Raw genomic sequence first — 20,926 nt, 5'->3', positions numbered from 1 at the left:
ATGAGTGGCTCTGCTGTGGACTCGTATCTGTATTTGACTCGTTTTTCTCAGATGTAACACTCGCAGGTTTTCAAACGTGTGGTATTTTTCATGTGTCATTGTTTGTGAGAGAGGCCGAGAGTATGATCTCTCTGTGACCACCTCTTCCTCTTTTCAGTCCTCAGTATTTAGACAGAAACCAGCTGGTTTGATGATTTGGGTTTTTTTGGCTTTCTTGCAAAGATCTGAGTGACTTTAAGGTTTAAGAGACTTCTTTAAGCATTTTTTTTTTATCTATCCCTTGCTCTGGATTTATTTCACAAACAAGACTAAAAGTTTGCAGCCTAGCAGCTTTGTGAAGCTTTATCGCTCATTATACACGTTGCACAAAGTGAAAGCAGTTTTTCTGACGATCCACCAACAGCTGAAGTCTTCTCTTTAAATGCATGAAAAAACCTGCAGAAACACAGATGTACTGAAGAAAAGTCTTTATTCGCAGTGCATTTACATTCAGGTAACATTGCATGTGTTGCATAGTCCTTGTTGCATATTTGGTTTACAATCTTCAAAGAAAATAAAAAAAAACACACTAAGTGCTGGTGGCAGTTACTGCAGCATGATGAGAGAAGTGAAACTCTTCAGTCCTGAACTTCAGCTGAAGGCTGGTTTGAGATGAAAGTACTGATTCACTTTACAGCGGGATCGGTGTGACAGAGACCTGTCACAGATGCTACATGTTTGACGTTAAAAAAACAGAAAGTTACAGAAACTCAACCTCTGTTTGACGTCTTTGGGGTGACCTGATTCTGAACCAGGTCTCAGGTCCACCTCTGCTCTGGATTTGGTTTGACTTCAGGTCTCTAGTCTGTGATTAATTTGGATTCAGAAAGTTTTCCAGTTCCAGTCAGTTAAAAAAAAATAAAGGCTGAGCTCTTTGTGTGCAGCTGCTACAGAAAAAATACTGATGTTTGACAATATTTTAACTTGAGTGGTAAAAAAAGCTCATCAGAAGTCAACAATGCAACATTTATCCTTTCTCTACGAAACGACTTGTTCTGATCTGACACTCACAGAGTCTACCCAAAACTATTTCAGGTCATCCATAAGACTGTTTTCTGCTCTGTCGCTTCTACGGTCAAGTTTTGGCAAAGTTTGTCACTAAAACGACTTAAACACAATTTATGTCAACTATCCACCATCTGACCTTCATGTCTTTTTGACCAAATGTCCGACTTGTTTTGACCTCCACAACATGGGATACTTTCATTGACAGGAGGAGGAAGTTATGATTTTACTTTTAGTGACTCTATTTTCTACAGTGACTCTAATTTTCTTGCATCTGAGGTTGCTAAGCAACCATAATGAGCACCGCATCATCTAATCTTCTCCGGGGCGTTTTTGTGTCTCCACGTCGGTGATAGCCAAAGCTAGAGGCATTTTTTTATCCATACGTCCAAAAATCAACACAATATCTCAAGAACGATTTTTTTCAAATATAACACGAACATTGACTTTGACTCAAAATGAACTGATTTAATTTTGTGGTCAAAGGTCAAGGTCACTGTGACCTCTTCTATCTTATTTTTTGCGAATATCATTTTTTTTTTTCAAATTTGGCACATATAAAAATCAAATATAATATATATAATACATATAAAAAATCACTGTGACCTCACATCCGTGTCTTTATCGTGAACGCAATATCTGAAGATTGTGTGAAATTACCTAAAATTTGGCACAAACGTCCAACTGGACTCACAGTGACCTCATAAAACATGTTTTTGGCCATCAATCGAGAATTAAAATACTTCTATTTCAAGCAAAAATCGGATAGGATATAATGATGAAGTTCTGACATTTTATATTCCAAGAGGTCAAAGTTCAAATGTGGCATCATAATGTTCCTCAAAAACACTCTTTTTGGCCATTATTCAACGTCAGAAGACTTGGAAAAAGAGTGCATTTAGGAATGCTTGCATGTTTCGTCCACTTCTGTGCATCTACATGAAAAACAGTGGATTAGAGGGCGCAAAAACACGACAAGTGTATTGGCCCTAAATCCTCCAGTAAAGGTGCGCAGAGTAATTAATTTTTAAAATCTACAGCTTCATGAGCACTGAGCAAAGTTCACCCGATGATGTAGGTAAAGGAATAAAAACAAAATCCTAGAAAATGGAAATTGAGATTGTTTAACTTTGGCACTGTAGTTAGCTGCTCTGTTGGATTAGCTTGGATTGGTTCAGGTAAAAAATAAAACAAAGAGACAAAGAGACAGACTTTCAAACTAACCTAAACTAATATAAACAATCCCATAACAACTTTTTTTAGACTCGGTACAAACTTTGAGACTCAAGAACCTCTAACTTGAAGTCAGTTTTAAGTCAGCTTTCTTCGTTGTCATAGTTTTGCAGGAGATGATTCTTCTTACCCAAAAAGGAGGCGTTAAAGAACTGCAGGCGTCAAAGAACTGCAGTAATATATTCAGTATGTGCCGCCTCTGATATGCTGTTCAGTGTTTGGTCATACCTACAGTGCTGTACGCCAGCTTCAGAGACGCTTTACGAGATTTCATCAAAAACTAACAACACAGTCTGAACTGAGATAAAGTAACATCGCCCTCTACATAATCACTGAAAACAAACCAGGTCCTCCGTATTTATATGTATATATAGAGGACAGAGATACATAATATTTTGGAATCATTAGCACCTACAACATGTGCACGCTGCGTCCCGACAGGCTCAAATATGTGGCGATTCCTGACATGCTGCACTTCAAGACTATAATGTAAGCAACAGTACAAAAAATACACACTTCATGTACACCGTCAAGTGAAATAACAGCTTATTGTTGAGGATAATAACAAGTTTCTGGCAATATGAATTAAAAAAACACCACAGATGAAGCGTCCAAATGTTCCCACGTACGACCGTGTGGTAGTCGTAGCACTTTTTGGTTTCCACCGAAAGATTTCTGTCGTGTCTCCACAAAACAAATCCGAGGATCATCCTGCATCATCCTCCTCGGCTCCGCGGTGATGCCGGATGATCGTCTCTTTGCTGGAGGCGACAGTTTACCATCTGTGGATGAACATTTCTGTGAGAACGGATGCAGTTGTCGAGGCAGAGGCAGTGCAGATTGTTTCAGAGGTCAAAGAACAGAAAAAAACAATCAACCAAACCTTCATCTGTCAACTTGCCAAACCCTTTTGTAAATGTGTCATGTAAAGTGCCATTTCACTTCTTCTTCTTCTTCTTCTTCTTCTTCTTCGTTTTTTTTTTTTTTTTTACACGTGTTACTTTTCAACACAGCAGCTGTTTTGTTTCACATTGAACATTTTCAAAGTTTATCTTAAGTTCCTCTACTGGCCTGATATCAGATTGAACTGTCAACTCCTTTCACTTTTTTTATCTTCACGTCATCTATCATTATCTAACGTCATTTTCATTCCTGATCATAGTCTGTTTTGCCAGAGGTTTAAGTTAAAAAAGGTATTTTTATAAAAACTATGATGTCAGGTGATATTGAGAAGACGTCAGTTTAGAGCAGCCACCACAGCTGCATCTATATCTCATTTTGTTGCTGTTACTCCAGGGTCCCTGCAGCTTAAGGCAAATTAGACTTTTTAAGACTTTTTTAACCCTTTAAAACTTGGGCAAATTTGATTGATTGATTTCTTTTAAAAACATAAAAAGAAGGCAAAGTGCAATAAAAGAAGAGATTTTCCCAGAATTAGCAAGAAATGAGTACAGAAAATTACCTAAAAAATTGTTTTTAAAAAAAGAAAAGAAAATGAAAGTATGGCACTAGCTCCAAAAGTTCCTTTCGTTTCTGTTTGGGTGACGTCATCATGCTTTTTATTTGGGATTATGGAGGCATTTACAGCTGAATTAGATTCAATAGAAAATCTCAACAAAACTGATCCAGAGAGCGAGAGTGTCAAGAAACCACAGAAAGTCATTCCAGTTGAACTCTGACCTGTGTGTGTGTTTGCAGGAGTGAGGGGAGAAACTGCGCTGCTGGCAGAGGAGCCATGGACTGTAATTACTCTGAATTACAATATAATATTAGGATTTATTGGAATATATTTATCGTTTTTTCTCTGATGGTTTGGATAAGACTAGTGTTGCCAGCACTTAACTTAAATGTTGTCTTACTGTCCAGCTGCAATAAAGTTTATCATCAGACCAGGAAAACACACATTAATAAGCATAACACCAGACCTGAATCTCTGAACAAAATCTGAAATGTGGGCGGCGATTCAGTGCTCTAAAATGAAGCAAAAATGTTAATCATTTACTGAAAAACTATTTCTAGATTCATGGAAACGACTCAAAAAGTGTTAAGTCATTTAAAGTGGCTTCTGCTGCTGAACCCTGTGAAACTGTAACGTCATCGGTTCAAATCCAGACAAATCCGGTCTGTCTGTGTGTTGAAAAGTAACATCTGTGACTCTTTTTGTCAGAGCGCATCATGAGACCGTCTTTATCAGCGATAAGTTCAACAGGAGCATCAGCACCATCAGGCGGAGGCTGCAGCCGGTCGGCGGCGCCTCACTCTCCCTGCCCTCCCACCGTTCACCCTGCTCGTCCTCCCACTCCGTCCTCCTCCTCTCCTGCTCGTCCTCCTCCTCCTCCCTCCACGGCCCGTCGTCCTCCTTCACTTTGTTGATGCTGTCGCAGCGCTCGCCTTCATGGCCCTCGTAACAGTGGCAGCGAAACCTCTCCGTCAGCAGCTCCAGCTCGTACTGCGAGTGCCATCCGGAGACGGTGAAGTCCCCGTCGTTGGCGGGCTGGATGTGGTAGCTGGAGGCACTCAGGTGGAGGTAATGTTGGGCGAGGGGGTCTCGGCGGACGCAGCGGCCATTCCCCTGGCACAGGAATTCGCTGCAGACCTCGGCGGCTCGCGTCACGTTGGTGATGTACTGGCCGAGGCGGTGGCTCAGGAAGGTTTTCACCTTGGTGCAGTTATGCTGGAAAGAAACAACACAAAGCGGTCATGATGTGATGCACTTTGGCGCGTTTGTAACATGTTCACAGTCCCAACTGATGACTGTATATAAAGATGGACATCGTCTTCACTCCCTCCACTGTACAAAAATGAAGCCAAAATATCCCGGATACAACCGCTGCCATCTTACGCTGGTGACGTCATTTGAAGCAACAGTCTTTGCACGGGAGGTGGAAGTGCGCCAGGCTCTGATGCAAATTTTACATAGTGGCCAAAAGTGGAATTACACCGTCTGGGTCCGTCACGTCGCGCCCACGGGCCCAGAAAGACTTTCCTCATTGACTCACATCGAAAAAATACAACGGAGGATTTAAGCCATGTTAAAAAAAAAAAAAAAGCTAGATTTCAAGAATAAAGTCATATTACTTAATACTTTCTATGGAAAGTATAGAAGAGCTGCAGGATTATTTTTTTTAAGAAATTAATAAAAACTACAAGAAAATTTCCTAAAAAATAATACCATCCTGCTGCAACCCCCTCCCCTCTAAAAAAAAAGGACATTTTTTAAATAAAATTAAAAAAAAAAACAATATAAATATATGAATTATGCTAATTTAAAAACTGTTCTGTGGAATATTTTTTCTACCTTTAGAAACAAACTAACAACTGATTTAACTTTAACTGGTTTCCCAGTGACTGACAGTCGAAGTGTTTGTATCGAGATAATGACAGTTGACATCAGGTTTGGCAGCTAAAGACAAATCCTGCTGATGCAGCACGTTTTAAGAGTTAAGGCAGGCAACATTGCAGAATATCAGATATACAAACTGCGCATTTTTGAAGAGCAGCTGCAGATTCACTCTCAAACTCTCCCTGAGATTCTGAGACGGTCAGATGTGTTTTGGATGACCTCCTTTCCATGCAGACAGGCCATAAAAACATGCGCATTTTAGTTTTTTGAAAATGTGGTTCCAGAGTGCTTTCACAAGACACAGCGACCACATGATGTCAACTTTCTATTGTCTGACTATATTTACTGCTGCGGTTTGTTTGCAGTCCCAAAACAAATCAAGAAGTTTGAGGAGAGAATGTCTTTCACATGAAAGAATGCAGTCAGACTGTGTCCGTCTCCGCGGCACAAATTAGGAAAGAGAAAGTTTGGCTGCAGATCTTCTGCAACCTTTGACCTGAATACAAATATTCTTCTAAGTCAATAAATCATTAGCTGATAGAACAAGTGTGAGTGTGAGCTCGCTTACAAAGAAGATTTTTATTTTCATTTGTTTTTTGGCAAAGCACACCTACCTTGGATGAGGTCAGGTTCAGGTCCCCCCAGATGACGAACCCTGCAGCTCCCAGAGCAGCACTCTCCCCGATGGTGTGGATCAAGTCTTTCTGCAGGAAAGTAAGTATGTAAAATATATATTTTTGATTTTTGGGGTGTCTCTTTAAATTAAACAACACCAGGCCCAGAGTCCAAAACATTAATGGATGACTTGGTAAGGGTTAGGTTTGGGTTTAGGTGCAGTGCTCTACAGAGTGCTACGAGGGGCGCAGGCACAATGAGACCATAGGTGAAAAAACTTTTTAAAAATCCCCTCTTAAAAAAAGAAAGAAAAAAAAACATCCTTGATAAAATCCCTTTGTAGCTGAATAAAATAAAATAATTTAAAAAATGTTTTTTAAAAAATTAAATAAATAAATATATTTGAAAAGATGATAAAAGTTAGTGCTAAAAGGTTCGAAACAATGAGGGGGAGGTGAAGCTGCAGACCAGTAGGACCAGCAGGAAACCTCCCTCTGGTCATGGTGGTGTAGTTTAGGGAGATCGAGGAAACCACAGTTGGTTTGTATCTGAGCTGCTGTTCTGTGGATCTCCAGCAGATGACAGCAGTGAGAAAGTAAACTGATCTTTACTCTGCAAACAGTCAGACAGTGTGTGACTAACACTGTCTTTATGTCAAAGGTTTGAATATGCTGCAGTTTCTTAAATAAATATCTTTTCATAACTTGCATTAGTTTTGCTGTGTCTTAAAATACTACTGAAATGGACCGTTTTGCATGATGAGTAGTTTACTTTTGGTATTTTAAATATATTTTGATGCTAATTCTTTTGTATTTTTCTTCCAATTTTCAATGCACGACTTTGCTGGGAGTGGAACTGCAGGGTCGCTGGTTCAAATTCCATCTCGGACAAGTATGGAGTGTGGACCGGAAGCTGCAGACGTGTCACTTCACCTCCTGGACATTACCAAGGTAAAGCACCACCTTCAGCGTCCAGCTGCTTCGTGTGTGTGTGTGTGTGTGTGTGTGTGTGTGTGTGTGTGTGTGTGTGTGTGTGTGTGTGTGTGTGTGTGTGTGTGTGTGTGTGTGTGTGTGTGTGTGTGGTAAGAACAAAGTGAAAACAACTAACCCTCGGGGACTATTTGGTGCACTTTTTCATTCATTTCATGCATATGGTATAAATTTTGACAAGATTGCATTTTTTGTTATATCTTGTAATTTCCAGCTCCTACAATAAGTCAAAAATACACTGTGGAAACTAAATTGTTACATTCATAATTAAGTGCAAAAATTGTACCAGTAGATGTTAATCAAACTGACATTTTTTTATCCCACAGCCATCAAAGCATAAAAACATGCACTGTATTGTTTCTGGGTGTCATTCTGGGCTTTTGACTTGGAATTTGTCAATTTTAGGCTACTATTTTCCCCCTAATGACATCATTTTTTAAAAAAACCATAATTGGCATAGTGAGAAAATGTATGATATTTCTACTAGGTGCACTGTCAAAATCCATGTTGCTGCAAATAATTGGCATTTCCCAGGCTGTGATAATCAAAAAAAGTTAAATTGCGGAATGTCGGACATGTGCGTGCGTCGGAGCGGACTGTCGGGCATGTGCGCGTGCGTCGGAGCGCGCTGTCAGACATATGCGTGCGTGTTGGAGCGGACTGTCGGGCATGTGCGCGTGCGTCGGAGCGCGCTGTCAGACATATGCGTGCGTGTTGGAGCGGACTGTCGGGCATGTGCGCGTGCGTCGGAGCGCGCTGTCAGACATATGCGTGCGTGTTGGAGCGGACTGTCATGCATGTGCGGGCGCACCGGAGCGGTAATGTGTGCATGCGCCGGAGCAGACCGTCGGACACGTGCACGTGCGCCAGAGTGGACTGTCTATCTTGTGTGTGCCCCAGAGCGGACATGTGCGCGTGCGGCGGAAATGATTATCTTATCTCGTGTGACCTGCAGCGCCCCTCCAGCGTGTGGTGCTGTAGGCGACCTACTATATCACCTATGCTGAGGGCAATGTCAGGCTGTGATAATAAAAAAAAATGGATGCATGGTGAATTCAATTAAAATAACACATTTTTGTGTTTTTTCATCTAAAAAAAAACACAGTGGCATTATGACAAAAACCTGAATCTAAAGGGTTACAGTTCTGAAAATAATGAATATTTTATATTTATGAATAGGACTGATGTTGGTGAAAAAAAAATATTAAGGCTTAATCAAGTCTGCTATATACTGAACTAAAGGCAAAACAAGTGAATTGTGATGACGTCATTGTTACCATGGTGAGGAAGGCCAGCGCCTCGTCTCGGTAGCCCAGCCGCAGGTACACGTAGGTGGGGAGGTCGTACTCCTTGGAGGTCAGCGAGGCGATGCGGAGCGACTCTCGGATCCTGTGCTGGGAGAAGTGCAGGTTGCTGATGCTGTTGGTGTGACTTTTCCTGATCGCCACGGACGGGAAGAGCGCCGTGCTGCTGTTCCACAGCCACATCAGCTCGTCGTTCCTCAGCCGCTCCAGCAGGGGGCAGAAGCCCGTGTAGTTCTGCTCGTGCAGGTTGTAATTGTGGCAGTCGGGGTAGAGGTAGAAACCCCAGAGGCCGTTGGGGCGAAGGCGTATCCCCAGCTGGATAGTCCTCTGCATGAACGCCTTGGCGCTCTTTTCAAACCGGCGCCGGGCCAGCTCCTCTATCTGCGCCGCCGTCACGTTGACATACGCCTTGGCCGTAAGCTCTCTTGACTTGCGGCGGTAGATGTCCTTCTTGTGCCAGTTTCGGCTCCACTGAGGCCGCCAGAACTCCCAGTCGATGACGGCCAGGCCGCGGAAGTCCTCTGACGGGATGAAGTGGTTGATGTCCTCGTAGGCCTTGAACAGGTGCTGGTCCAGGCTGCAGTTCTGCGGCAGGCCGCCGTGCACAGCGGTGCCCTGCGGCGTGTAGTGGGGGTAGTAGCCCAGCCTGTTGGCGTAGAAGATGGTGACATTCTGCCCCGTCCAATCGGCTCGTGGGCTCCCGTGGATGTGGAAGAGGCGGTCAGCGTTGGTGGTGATGTTGTACTTGATGGTGCACATGTCCAGCGGGGCGTTCCAGGCGGCGATAAAAGGCTTCCGGCCAATCAGAGGCAGCTTGGCGGGTTTCTGACCGAAGGCGGCGTGGAAGAGCAGAAGCAGCCAGGAGCAGGTGAGGGCGACCGGTACAACGTGGTGGGAGGAAGATGTCCCGCCCGCTGGCACCACAGGCATCCTGGGGATCAGGAGGAGCAGCTGTCAATCATCCTGAAGAAAGAGACAGAGAGAGAAAACAGACAGATTTTATTTTTTCAGCTTTTTCTATCATGGGAACTAATTTCGGGAAGTCCAGTAGTTAATGGGGAGAGATTAATAATTTTTTGACCCCATTTGAATCATGAATTACAAGTTTGTTAATTTAAAATATAAAAAAGTTTGTCCTAATACTTTTGAAGTCTGTGAAAATATGTAATGAGAACAGCTACCTCCACTGAAGGGAGCCTCGGTGTGTCACTATCTGACGCCAAAGGTCACTGACCAAATGTCTGTATTTGCTGAGCTGGAAGTTAAACCAGCCAACAACAAAACAACAACAACGAAATCATCAGACCGTCGTCAGATATGTCCGCTCTGTCAGTGCTGTCGGCGTACGAGCGTGAGAGAGTTCGGAGTTCTCTTCCCGCTGTGGATGAACCTTGTTGCCTCATCGTAACCATTGTGACAGTCAGCGTTTGTTGCCATGTGCTGTTGTGTAAACATAAGCACTCTGCTGCATCATCCCACCATGTGCATTTGTCGACATCGTGGTAACATCCCAGAGCGTAAACAGCGGACGCAGAAGGTCACTGACAGAGCGGCACCGTGTGACGAGTTGGGATGTGAACATCAAGCACAAAGCATGATTAGTTTGAGCTCCTGAATCTCTTTTTGTAGCTTTAACTAAATTTAAACGCGTTCATAACTTTAGAACATGGAGGAAAATGTTCAAAATTAATCAAGTTGAAATATTCCAGATGCTTTGGCATAATTTTACCCAAAAGTTGTCCTGACAGTCTCTGTCTGTCTGTATTTCTGCGTCCTTGAAAACTTCTGGGATCTGCACAGAATTTAAAATAAAATGTCAACAGCTGGAAAATAAATGAGAATAGAATTTCTGCCCACATGTTTTCATAGACTCAAACATGGAAAAACTATCGGCTCGTAAACTCACATGTCAAAGCAAATGTTAAAGCTTTCGTGATCCGTTATTGGGCTTTAACGCCGACAGTAAAACAGACGTTTATTTGTACAACAGAGTGGACGAGTTGAGGAACTGTTGAGTTCATCCAGCTGTGACTTCCATAAACGCATCAAACGACATAAAAACAGTCAGAAGGTCAAATGAAGTTGAAGAGACGTTTGCAGACGAGCTGAAACTCTTCACGCTGTCATTTACAGCTTTGGCTTTAGAGCCTCTGCTGCTTCTGTCAGTTTTGTAAAACGCTGCAGGACACGCGACGTGTTTCCTCCTGCAGGTTAGGACACTTAGTGTACGACCAGCATCCCTGGAGATTTCCCAGTTTAAGTGTTTAATTCTTCTGCAGTTTAATTCTTCTGCAGCACCTTAAGCTGCAACGTTAATCAATAATAATACTAATAATACTAATTAATCATAATATACAAAAAGAAATGTTTTCAAATTTGGCGTTGTCCCTCATGGAACCTCATTTTTTGGGAAAAAGGCAGTAAATGAGCCACACTGGATGGATTTTTCTAAACCTAAACACATGCAGGACCTCAGGAAGACCAGGGCCACATTAACCCTTTGAAATCTGGATTAACAACAGTTTTCTTGTGCTGCATTCATTTTTCACAAGCATTTAAACCTCTGAAAGGTGAAATGTCCCACAAAATACAAAAACAAATGTGAAAATGTAGAAAGAGATAATTATTTGGTTTTTTTTTTAACCAGGGGTAAATATAAAGTTATAATTATAGAATATGGACAAAAAATAGTTCTATGTTCATTGTTTATTTATTATGATTTTTTTTTAAATTTATGCTATTGTTTAAGTAATTTTCTTTGAACTTTTTACTCATTTCTTGCTTATTTTTGGGTCATTTCTTGTAAAGGGTTAATGCGCTCCGAATGGGGATCCTGGAATATACAATAAAGAATTGCTGCTTTTGTCGCCTTGACCCAAGGAAGTCAACCTCTATTTAAATTTGAAAATACACTCTTTACATTTGAAGAGCAGAAACTGTATATTTCATTTGAAAATTGAAGTTTATTTAAAAAAAAAAACCTTGCATGTAATAAATGTACAGATGTCATCTTGGGGTTTTGGAAATCCTGGAGGGAATTTTTCTCTATTTTCTGACATTTTATAGTCAACTATTCAGTTAATCAACAAAGTGCTTTGCACAGTAAATGGTATAAAAATGGTTGTTACAGCCAAAAAACTAAACTAAACAGGCCGTCCTGACCGTCGCTGTCCTTAAAGATATAAATAGCTGTAGGCTCATTTCCGTGGCACCCAGGGGTCAGAGGTCACAGAGAGGAAGTCAGTTGACACCCAGGGATTGAAACGAAGACTTGAGCTGGACAGACCGCTGCGTTCCTGTCCACATCTCGTCCTCCTCTGACCAGAGCTGAAGCCTCAGGCCATAATGACAGACCTGCCTGCCAAATGTCTCAGTGAGACTCAGTTTATCGTGTCTCTGCGTCCCTCGAACCAAACATCAGTCAGACGGGCCAATCAGACGTCAGAATTATGTTCCAGTTTCTGTCTGTGTCACGGTTTCCCCCCACGTTTAAATACTGACGACAAAGCAGAAATGATCTTATTTACTCATTTAAGGTTTCTTGCTTCTTAACTTTTATAAAAGTATTTTATTAACCCTTACAACCTGCTTTAGTATCACACACTCATATCGCTCTGCTAGATCAGGCTACAAAAGTAATAAACAATGATATTATTTTCTACTTTCATTGAGCTAAATTTTTTAACCAACATCAGTCCTAATAATAAACATCAAATATCTATTAATTTTCAGAACTTTAACCCTTTAAATACCATTTTTTTGTCATGATGCCATTATGTTTTTAGATGAGATGGGGGGAAAAAAACACAAAAAATGAATTATTTTAAATATACTACATGCTAAGTTGATTATGTTTGGATGATCACAGCCTTGGATACACCAATAATTAGCAGGGACATTGATTGCGACAGTGCACCTAGTGGACAAAAACATGTTTATTGTTTATTGTTTATTCAGTGATCCCCATCAGAAGCACATGAACGTGGCCCTCCTCTCCCTGGGGTCCTGCATGTGGTTAGGTTTAAAAAAATGCATCAGTTTGGGTTGTTGACTACCTTTTTTTCCCGAAATAAAGTTCCATGAACGCAGAATTTTATAAAATTTGTCAGAATATTTTCGTATATTGTTGGGTGATGAACAGAAAGGTTTAAGGATTTTTTTTTTATTTTTTTGGAATGAGAATGGGCTGGTACCTCATACAACCCAACTTCCAAATTTTCTCTTTAAAGTGTTTAAACAAACATCATGTTGTGTTTTTAACATCCAGTGGTGAAAAAAAAGCTTGCAGTTGTGTATGCGTTTTAGTTCAGCATGACAGCAGATTATATTTTACATCTATTTTTCAGAAGGTCATTGTTTCATGGTGGTTGTAGCCTTTTCTTCACAAGTACTATAAAGTTTATGGGAGTTGTTCTTTTTCCTATCTGAGTTATGTCGGTTTGGAATCAAAGTCTTTTCCTCTCTTTGTGCCCCTGCCAGTTTTTCCCTGAAGGTTTGGAAATAATTTCACTTGCTGCACTTAGTGAAAGTGGATCATTTTTCAAAGCCCACTGCATTACAGCGTCACCATAATGTATCGGCTGGAAACTGGCTCTCCGTTTGAGCCGAAACCACTTCCAGAGAGCTGGCATGATTTGAAAACAGGAATGTTTCTGATTATTCTCTCTGCAGATTTTCTGTTCAAGCCTGAAACCTCTGACAGCCGATGCTGGTCTGATGACATGAAGCTGTGACGGATCTCTGTCCTGCGACGCCGGCATCATGGATCACTTTACAGGTAAGAAACCTACCTCTCGAAGTTCTTGGTTTAGTCGAGCGTGAAAAGAAAAGAGTGACTGCATTTTCTGCAAATGATGCTTCCAACTTACATCAGAGTTTTCTCAGTCTGCAAGATTTCAAGACTCTGATAACATATGTGCTCAACTGTTATCTGCCTTTATTGTGAACTTTGTCCGTCAGTGTCTTCTAAAACTATTCTTTACCACTGCAGAATTTCTCTCAACGTTTTCTAATCTGTCACGTCTACAGTTTCAGTTATGTAACTAAAACTAATTGGTTATGTTTAGGGGACAATTGTGGACAAACCAACAGTGATTGTTGGTTCGGTTGAAAAGATCCCACGTTTTGTTGCACATGTGGTAACTCCACAGAAAGCCGAATCGCATCTGCTCCTTGAATCAGTTTATTGAAGCATCTGTACTTTTTTTTTGTTTGTTTTTGCTTTTTGCCTTTATTACAAAGGTCATAGGTCCGCAGGTCGGAGTCAGGTCCACAGCGGCTGCGGTAAGGCATGAAGCCTCTGCACATGGGGTGCCCACTCTATGAAGTGAGCTACCGGGCACCCTTAGCTGTCGTACTTTGATGACCACTTTTGTTCGTAAACATTTTTTTAAATTATTGATTCATTTTTGGTCGTTTTCTCTTTTGATACGATACGATACAATTTATTGTCCTCGAGCGGAAATTTGTCTTGGACTTAGTGCTGCACAGATAATGCCTTCACACTTACTAACAAAAACAAAAAACACAAACAAAAAACAACTGTCACACCATGACATCAAAAACACAACAGCCTGAACAAAAACAACACCACATGTGTAACTGCACATAATCCCAGTTCACCATCCAACACAAAGTGCACACATTACACACAACAACTACTGCACTCACCCAGTCTAAACACACCATGAGACTATATAACACAATTTCTCATTTTGATTCATTAATAGTTTAGTCGACAACAGTCCTAATCAATTATAGTGAAGACGCCTGATCCTACGTTTCAAACTGAAGCACTCCATTGTGCACCTGTCAATCATGAAACTAAATATGAAACCTCATCCAGATCAAATGCATGACTAAGGCCACGTTCAGATGACAACGGCCCCACTAAAAAAGCAAAAGTCTTTCCTTTGCATTTAAAAAAAATCTGTGTTCATAATGTAACATTCTAAGAACGATCCTCGTGTACACAGATCCCCAAAAACAACAACAAAAAAGTATCATCGTCATCATAAAATCTCAAACAGTATTTAAAAAATGTCCCATATTCATTTGCGGCGGCCCAAAGTCTACAAATTGCCTGATGTGTATAATCAAAAGTCCAAAACCAAAGGAGAATTTAAACAATGAATCTATTGTCAAAAGAGTTGCAGATTTATTTTCTGTCTAATCATTTCAGCTCTACTCACAAGAGGCCGATTGTCAGGAGAAGTTAGGGTGTCAAAGCAGCCCGTTCACACTCTGAACTTGTCAAATAAGTCCATTCTCTCTGTGCTTTTAAATGTAAGAGCATGACGCCAAAAGCCACCTTCCGAGTCCAGCCAGATGGATGGCGTCAGATGAGAACGCACTCGGACAGAACTGGTCGCGTTATTATACTGGCCAAACGACATGGGACTGTCCATATGCAACATGCATGGGCGACATCACCATGTGACGAGCTGGGATGTGAATGTGTTGGTCAGTTTGCTTGAACAAACATACAATACCTTGTTAAAAAAAACCCCAAAAAACGAAGAATCCTTGTGCACAAATGCATAGTTCTCTCCCTTTGTTCTGCCATCCGGAGCATCCTGGTGTGCACTAGAACTTTAATTTCATTGAAACAACAAATACTATTGTGTTTCAACTTTTTCTGGTGGGAATTCAAAATGGGGTCTAACTGATGATGGTCTAGAAAAAAACACATGAACACTGAGGCTGCACTGTACCGAGTCTTCGCGTGCTCCAATCGATGGTTGTTATCACGGTAAAAGACAGAGGGAGCTGACTCAGATCAAACACATTGGAGCTCATGTATAAAATCTGGCTTTGTGTCAAAGTGAATTATTCACCCGGAGGAGCTCGGAGCCGCGGGCCGGTCTGGCATCGATTAAGATAAGAGTTTGTTGATGTCTGTGGTTCTTGGTGCTCTTGTGGAATGGCTGCCTTCATTCAACAAAAACAAGGATGGCAGAAAGCGTCTAATTTTCAGTGTCTCTGTTGGAAAAACAGGAGGAGTTTGAGCCGAAGTTGGCAGGGTCTGAAGCGGAGACGCTTCTCTGGCCGCTCAGCAGAACCAGACGATGACGCCGGGCGAAAGTCATGAGGAAGAAACACTATTAGCTCTCTGTTACTCCGCACAGCCGATAACAAATCAGTTCATGACCTTTCCTCAGTGTCTTCTCTCGGGGGCTGACGCCAGTTTTTATCTTTGACGTGAGGCTCAGCGTGCTCCCGCACGACCTCGAAGGAGCTCATTTCACACCAGTTACTCCTGGAACACGAGAGGATTTCATGCCCAAAGAAAGCATCTCCAACTCAGGAGTAAAGTGAAGCCGACAGCTTTATGGAGGCATTTCTAAGAGGACGGAAAGACGAGCACATTGACAGATGCCAGGAGAGGGAGAAGCGTGTCCTCGGTTTGATGTTTGGGAATCGAGCCGAACCCCTGATGGAGGGCTGAGGGGCGGGAGCCAGAATAACAGATTCCTTCACATTCGCCATCTGTGCACGTAAATGTGTTCCAACACGGACCGGACGTCACCAAGGCGCAGAACTACTCACTCAGTCTGATTCTGGCAGCACTAACGCTTTAAACGCCATGAAAGCTTTGCACATCACATGCTGCTGTCCGGTAATCTAACCGACCTGTTGACCTGTTTCTGCGAGTCACAAATACACACCTGCGTGTTGTTCAGGTCTCTGCAAGAACAAGACTGGAAAGGTTTCCTGTAAAGAAGGATATCAATCTGAAAACGTATATGATTTAAAAAGATGCTCAGCAGTGTTGAAACTGGTTGTAAACCAGGAAAACTCAATTTTCTTTGCTTAGGTGCCACTTTTGCAAAATGACAGGAGGACCGGGGCCAGTCCCAGCAGCCCCATACATGGTTCTAGGATTTTAGGATGTTTCTTGGACTTTAGGATGTTTCTAAGCACATTTCTCAGATTATACGACGTTTCTTGGATTTTAGGATAGGACAGGATTTTTGGATGTTTTGGGATTTGAGGATGTTTCTTGGACATTTCTATGACTTAAGGTTGTTTCTAGGAAATTCCTGGGATGTTTCACAGATTATAGGACGTTTAGAAGATTTTAGCACGTTTCTAGGATTTTAGGATATTAGGGGCTTAGCTAGGTCTGTCTATTGGGTACGGGGGATCCTCCACTGGCATTTTTTCCTCTTTTTTTGATAAACACGCTCTTTTTTCATGCTGTTTTATGCACTCTGGCACTTAATGTATACTAAAAGCACAAAAGTTTTGAAAGGGTTAATCTGGATTGGCACATCACAGCTTTTGCACTTTGGTGTTTTCTCTCTGTGTGATATGGTTATCAGATTCAGCAACGTGACTACATACCTTAGATGGCATGTATAATGTGGTATAATTGGGGTTCATTCTTTGGGCGTCATGAATATTTATGTCACATTTTGTGGTAGTTTGGTGGATGTTTTGATATCTTTCTCTCGGCCAAACTTTTGGATGAACCTGACTGACAATGATGTTTACAAAAAAATGTCATTTTGCTGAGTAACTGTAGCCTGGGTAAATCGTTAGTCAGTTAAGTGCTCTGAGTCGTGGTGACGTCCTGCAGCTTATCTTGGTCAGACCGTGAAAACAGCGTATCTGAGCACCGTGTAACTGTCCAGAAGAAGTCACGTCTTCAGCCTGATGACCGTCCAATAAAGAGTTTATGTAACTGATTCATTTGAGTGCTTTATCAGACTGAGATCAGCATGAACCACGAAAAATCCTCAAAACTGGACTGCAGTTTGTCTCCTCCATCACCTCCTCAAACGCTCAGCAACACGACATCAGGACTTTTCCATGATTCACAAACGAAGACGGTCGAACCAAGTTAACCAGAGCAAAGAGATTTATTACAACAAATATTCCTGGTGACCGAATGTGGTCGTGATTCATGTTCCTCACACGAGAAAAACAAAAGCCGGAGAGCAGGAACCACCAAGGCTGAAATCTTTCCACTCAGCAGAGCCAGAGTTAATCACGGCGCCTGGTGAGCGCCGAGGCTCCAGAAAACCACGCTGCCAGGACCGAGGGGGATTGGTGAGGTCGGGGTTTTGGGGAGGATTTGTCAGATTGAGAAAACAGATGGATGACCTCAGAGGAAAAGAGGACAAAACTAATGAGGAGGAAAATATTTAAATATGACAAAATCTGATATTTTTTAAAATGAGCTACTTGATGAGCTTTTTGACGACCTATAAATCTTTTTCTGATGATCTTTACTCTTTACAACATATCTTTCTGTTGTCAGCTTTACTCATTTATAGCAACTTCCTGTTGGGTCACTGTTAAGGAAGAATCATGTGACAAAGTGACGCAAATTCAAACCGCCTATCAACAGAGGGAGTTGGAGAAAGATCTTTATCAGCAGAGATGATGACAGATTTTTAAAAAAGGCATGTCTTCATTGATCGCCACAGGGGAAATATAGGTGTTGAGGCAACACAAAGACATAAACTAGTTCAAATATGAGAATATGAATATGAGTACTACACCACCACCTTAAAGGTGTTGCCTCATTATGGAGATGATTGCCTGAGATTTTTCTCCCTCTCTGGTACAATTTTCACAACAGCAGGGAAAAGATTTTGCACAAATAAACCTGCGATTTTTATTATTACACACGTGAATGTTTCCGAAACGTAATGGGAATATGAAGTTGCATGAAATTTAAAGTAGCAGAAAATGCAAATACTCCAGTGAAGTGTCAGTGCCTCAAATTGTACCGAAGTACTGTACTTGAATAAATGTACTTAATTACTTTCCATCACTGGATGTTGCTTATTCATAAATTGGAGCCCACATGTCTCAGTGTTGTGGCTATTCAGAGGATTACTGGTTTGTCATAGTTTATTAGATTAACTCCAGTAAATGAAATTAATTCAAACAAGTAACCACTATCATGTTTACTTTCTGATGTTGATATGAAAACAAATTTCATGAAAATCGGTTCAGAATTAAGCGAGATACAGTCAATTTTGTTGTGGAATCTACATCTCTCAATACACGTTTGTTTACTAACGGATCTTGACCTCCTGAATATGGTGCCCACGCAGACGCATTTCGGTGAGCTTCGAGTAGTGGCCAATGAGGTATCTAGCACCAAAACCATAGTTTCATGTGAAACCAGTATCATAACTCTAGCTTTCAAACTCAGCCCAGTACAGCCTCTTAGAGACAGGAATGTGTACAAAAATAAATAACAGATCATGTACGGACTTTAGATGCATGGCAGTTAACGTGTTAACGCCGACAGCCCTCATCATAAGACATAAATATACTATATATCATTAAGCAGCGTCTTATTATTGGAAAAAGCTCCTCACAGAGTTTCTCAGTAAAACACCTGAAGGCAGAGCATCCTTCACACGCAGCTTCAGCTTTTGATCTTTAACCCAGACGTGTTAACCCTCTGTGTGTCTGTGGGGGGCGGACTGAAAAACTCCAATAAAGAGAGCGAAATCTATTTATAGCCGCCAGTGATGAACTTTAATCCAGCTGACGTTCCTTGAAAACTGTGACCTCCCGTGTCGTCGCCTGCTCTGACTCTTTACTGTAAGTCTTTATGAGTCAGAGCGGCTGCTAAATGACTGAAACTCCACCTAACTGGAACTTTTAATGTCTCCACTATAATTAATGTGGAGCTTTTGAGCAAAACACTCACAAAAAAAGTACTGCTGTGTGTCTGATTTCTACATGAGAGAAACTCTGCGCTGCGAGGGTATTGTTAAGGGTGAGCCAACATTCCTGGCATGGCAGGGTGCTCCCCCTCCTCCTCCTCCTTCCCCTTCCTGCATCACCCAAAACAGACGCTCCAGCCACGCTGTGGCACCCGCCTCCCTCCCTGAATTTAAAAATACACTTTATTGTCCTCCTTCTGCAAAAACAAAACCTGCAACTTTTTTTGTTTTTAGCCTGAGAGTGAAAACTTGGGTTTAAGAGCTCACCTGTAGATGCTGCACACGACCAAAAATTAACAGTCCAGGGGGAGGTGGAGGTCTCGTCTTCGGGGTCACCACAGGGGTCATAGTGGCCCTCTCTGCCATATGTCCGATGGGCTCGTGTTCATTCTCTCTGTGAGTCTGAAACACAAACCACACTTATATAGAGCCTGGAGAGGAGAGGGAGGAGAGAGCGTCACCACCACAACACAACGATTAGAGAGCAGAGAGGGAGGGAGGGAGGGAGGGAGGGGGGCGAGAGACGTAGAGGCACACTGTAAAGAGAGAGAGAGAGAGCGAGGGGTTAAATCCCTGAGAGTTTGCTGAGCTCCTCTGAGGTCTGATCCTCTCTGGAAGAAAAGTCTTGACTCATCCACTTCAATCAGCATCAGACGGAAGGACAGACGTAAACACACAGCTGTCAACAACAATAGTCTGTGCACAAATGTGTGTGTGTGTGTGTGTGTGTGTGTGTGTTATCACGCACGCCTGCATTTACATACATAAACTCCACCTCGTCTTCATTTAAATGTGGATCGAGCAGACCGAGTTGAATTCAGACATTACATTTAATTTGTTTTGCGTGCAGGGAAACTTCTCGTCCAGCCTCATTAAAGTGTGTGGAAATGCTGAGGCTGAATAATTTTAACACAAGATGCTATTGGGGATATTTGGTTGCATTCGTGTGATGTCGGTATTTGCGGTTCCAAGTTCCAACTTTGTTGTGTTCATGTACTATGAACTCTGTACTATATGTAATTTGTAGCTTTATACTAATTTCTTTATTTACCCTTTAGGGATACATTTCTTGTACGAGTTAAGGCACAGCGTGAATCCTCTACTTCTGTTTTCATTATTGGTGGAGTGACACCATATTTAATCAGCAGTGACGAAAGACATACACATCAGAGGTTTTCAATACGACCTTGTTTTAATATTTAATGATTGTACGGTTTATTCGGTTGCAACCCCCATTTCTGAAATGGTATTGATTTATTTGTTGTTGATGTTTTATTTTGTAAGCGTATTTTCTGTAAATAACGGGTCGCTTCCTCTTAGTGTTCACAACAACTCGAGCTGAAATGCTTTCTTCATGTTGCTGCCACAGACCCAGAAGCATCTAAAAAGGACATTACTGTGCGCTGAAGGTCAGTTTTTGTCATAAATTGCTTTTTGTGTTGTGCACCTTTTTAGGTGCTGTTTTTGTGCGCTGATTTTTTCCTTGTTTTAACAACGCGGAAGGTACAGAGAGGATGGGTTGCATTTTAATGCTAAGAGCGTTTAAACAAGAGGTTGATAGCTGTTTCCAGTTTATTTACATTTTTATATAAGATTTCATAATAAAAAAGTAATAAAAAAATAAATAAAAAAGTTAACCATTGACCAAACATTGACTTTTGCCGGCTATGTTTCTGCATTTATGACGTCGAGTCGGCAACTCAT

The 20,926-nt window shown here is 41.6% G+C and overlaps 1 protein-coding gene and 1 long non-coding RNA gene across 5 annotated transcripts in view; one reads left to right on the top strand and one right to left on the bottom strand.

The window, feature by feature from the left end:
• Positions 1 to 450: 450 nt before the first annotated feature.
• Positions 451 to 19,674, bottom strand: hyal4 (hyaluronidase 4). Its single transcript, XM_042495424.2, has 4 exons — positions 19,490 to 19,674; positions 8,502 to 9,491; positions 6,235 to 6,324; positions 451 to 4,951 (listed from the first exon to the last, which is right to left on the bottom strand). Exons 2-4 carry the CDS (start codon positions 9,456 to 9,458, stop codon positions 4,451 to 4,453), a joined length of 1,548 nt encoding a protein of 515 aa, XP_042351358.2. The 5' UTR covers positions 9,459 to 9,491; positions 19,490 to 19,674; the 3' UTR covers positions 451 to 4,450.
• Positions 6,335 to 20,926, top strand: part of LOC121949700 (uncharacterized) — a 48,693-nt gene continuing 34,101 nt past the window's right edge. The window contains exons 1-2 of one of the 4 annotated variants that reach the window (XR_015776935.1): positions 6,335 to 7,185; positions 13,200 to 13,305. This is a non-coding gene — a long non-coding RNA (uncharacterized LOC121949700). The remainder of the gene's footprint in view (positions 7,186 to 13,199; positions 13,306 to 20,926) is intronic. The other 3 variants (XR_015776933.1, XR_015776934.1, XR_015776932.1) reach the window with 3 other exon arrangements.

The sequence above is a fragment of the Plectropomus leopardus genome, chromosome 7 (genome assembly GCF_026936395.1).
Source record: "Plectropomus leopardus strain MGB_pleo_1.0 chromosome 7, ASM2693639v1, whole genome shotgun sequence".
Classification (NCBI taxonomy): Eukaryota; Metazoa; Chordata; class Actinopteri; order Perciformes; family Serranidae; genus Plectropomus; species Plectropomus leopardus.
Note: the sequence above shows the minus strand (reverse complement) of the source record. Positions and strands in the feature narration are given on the sequence as shown.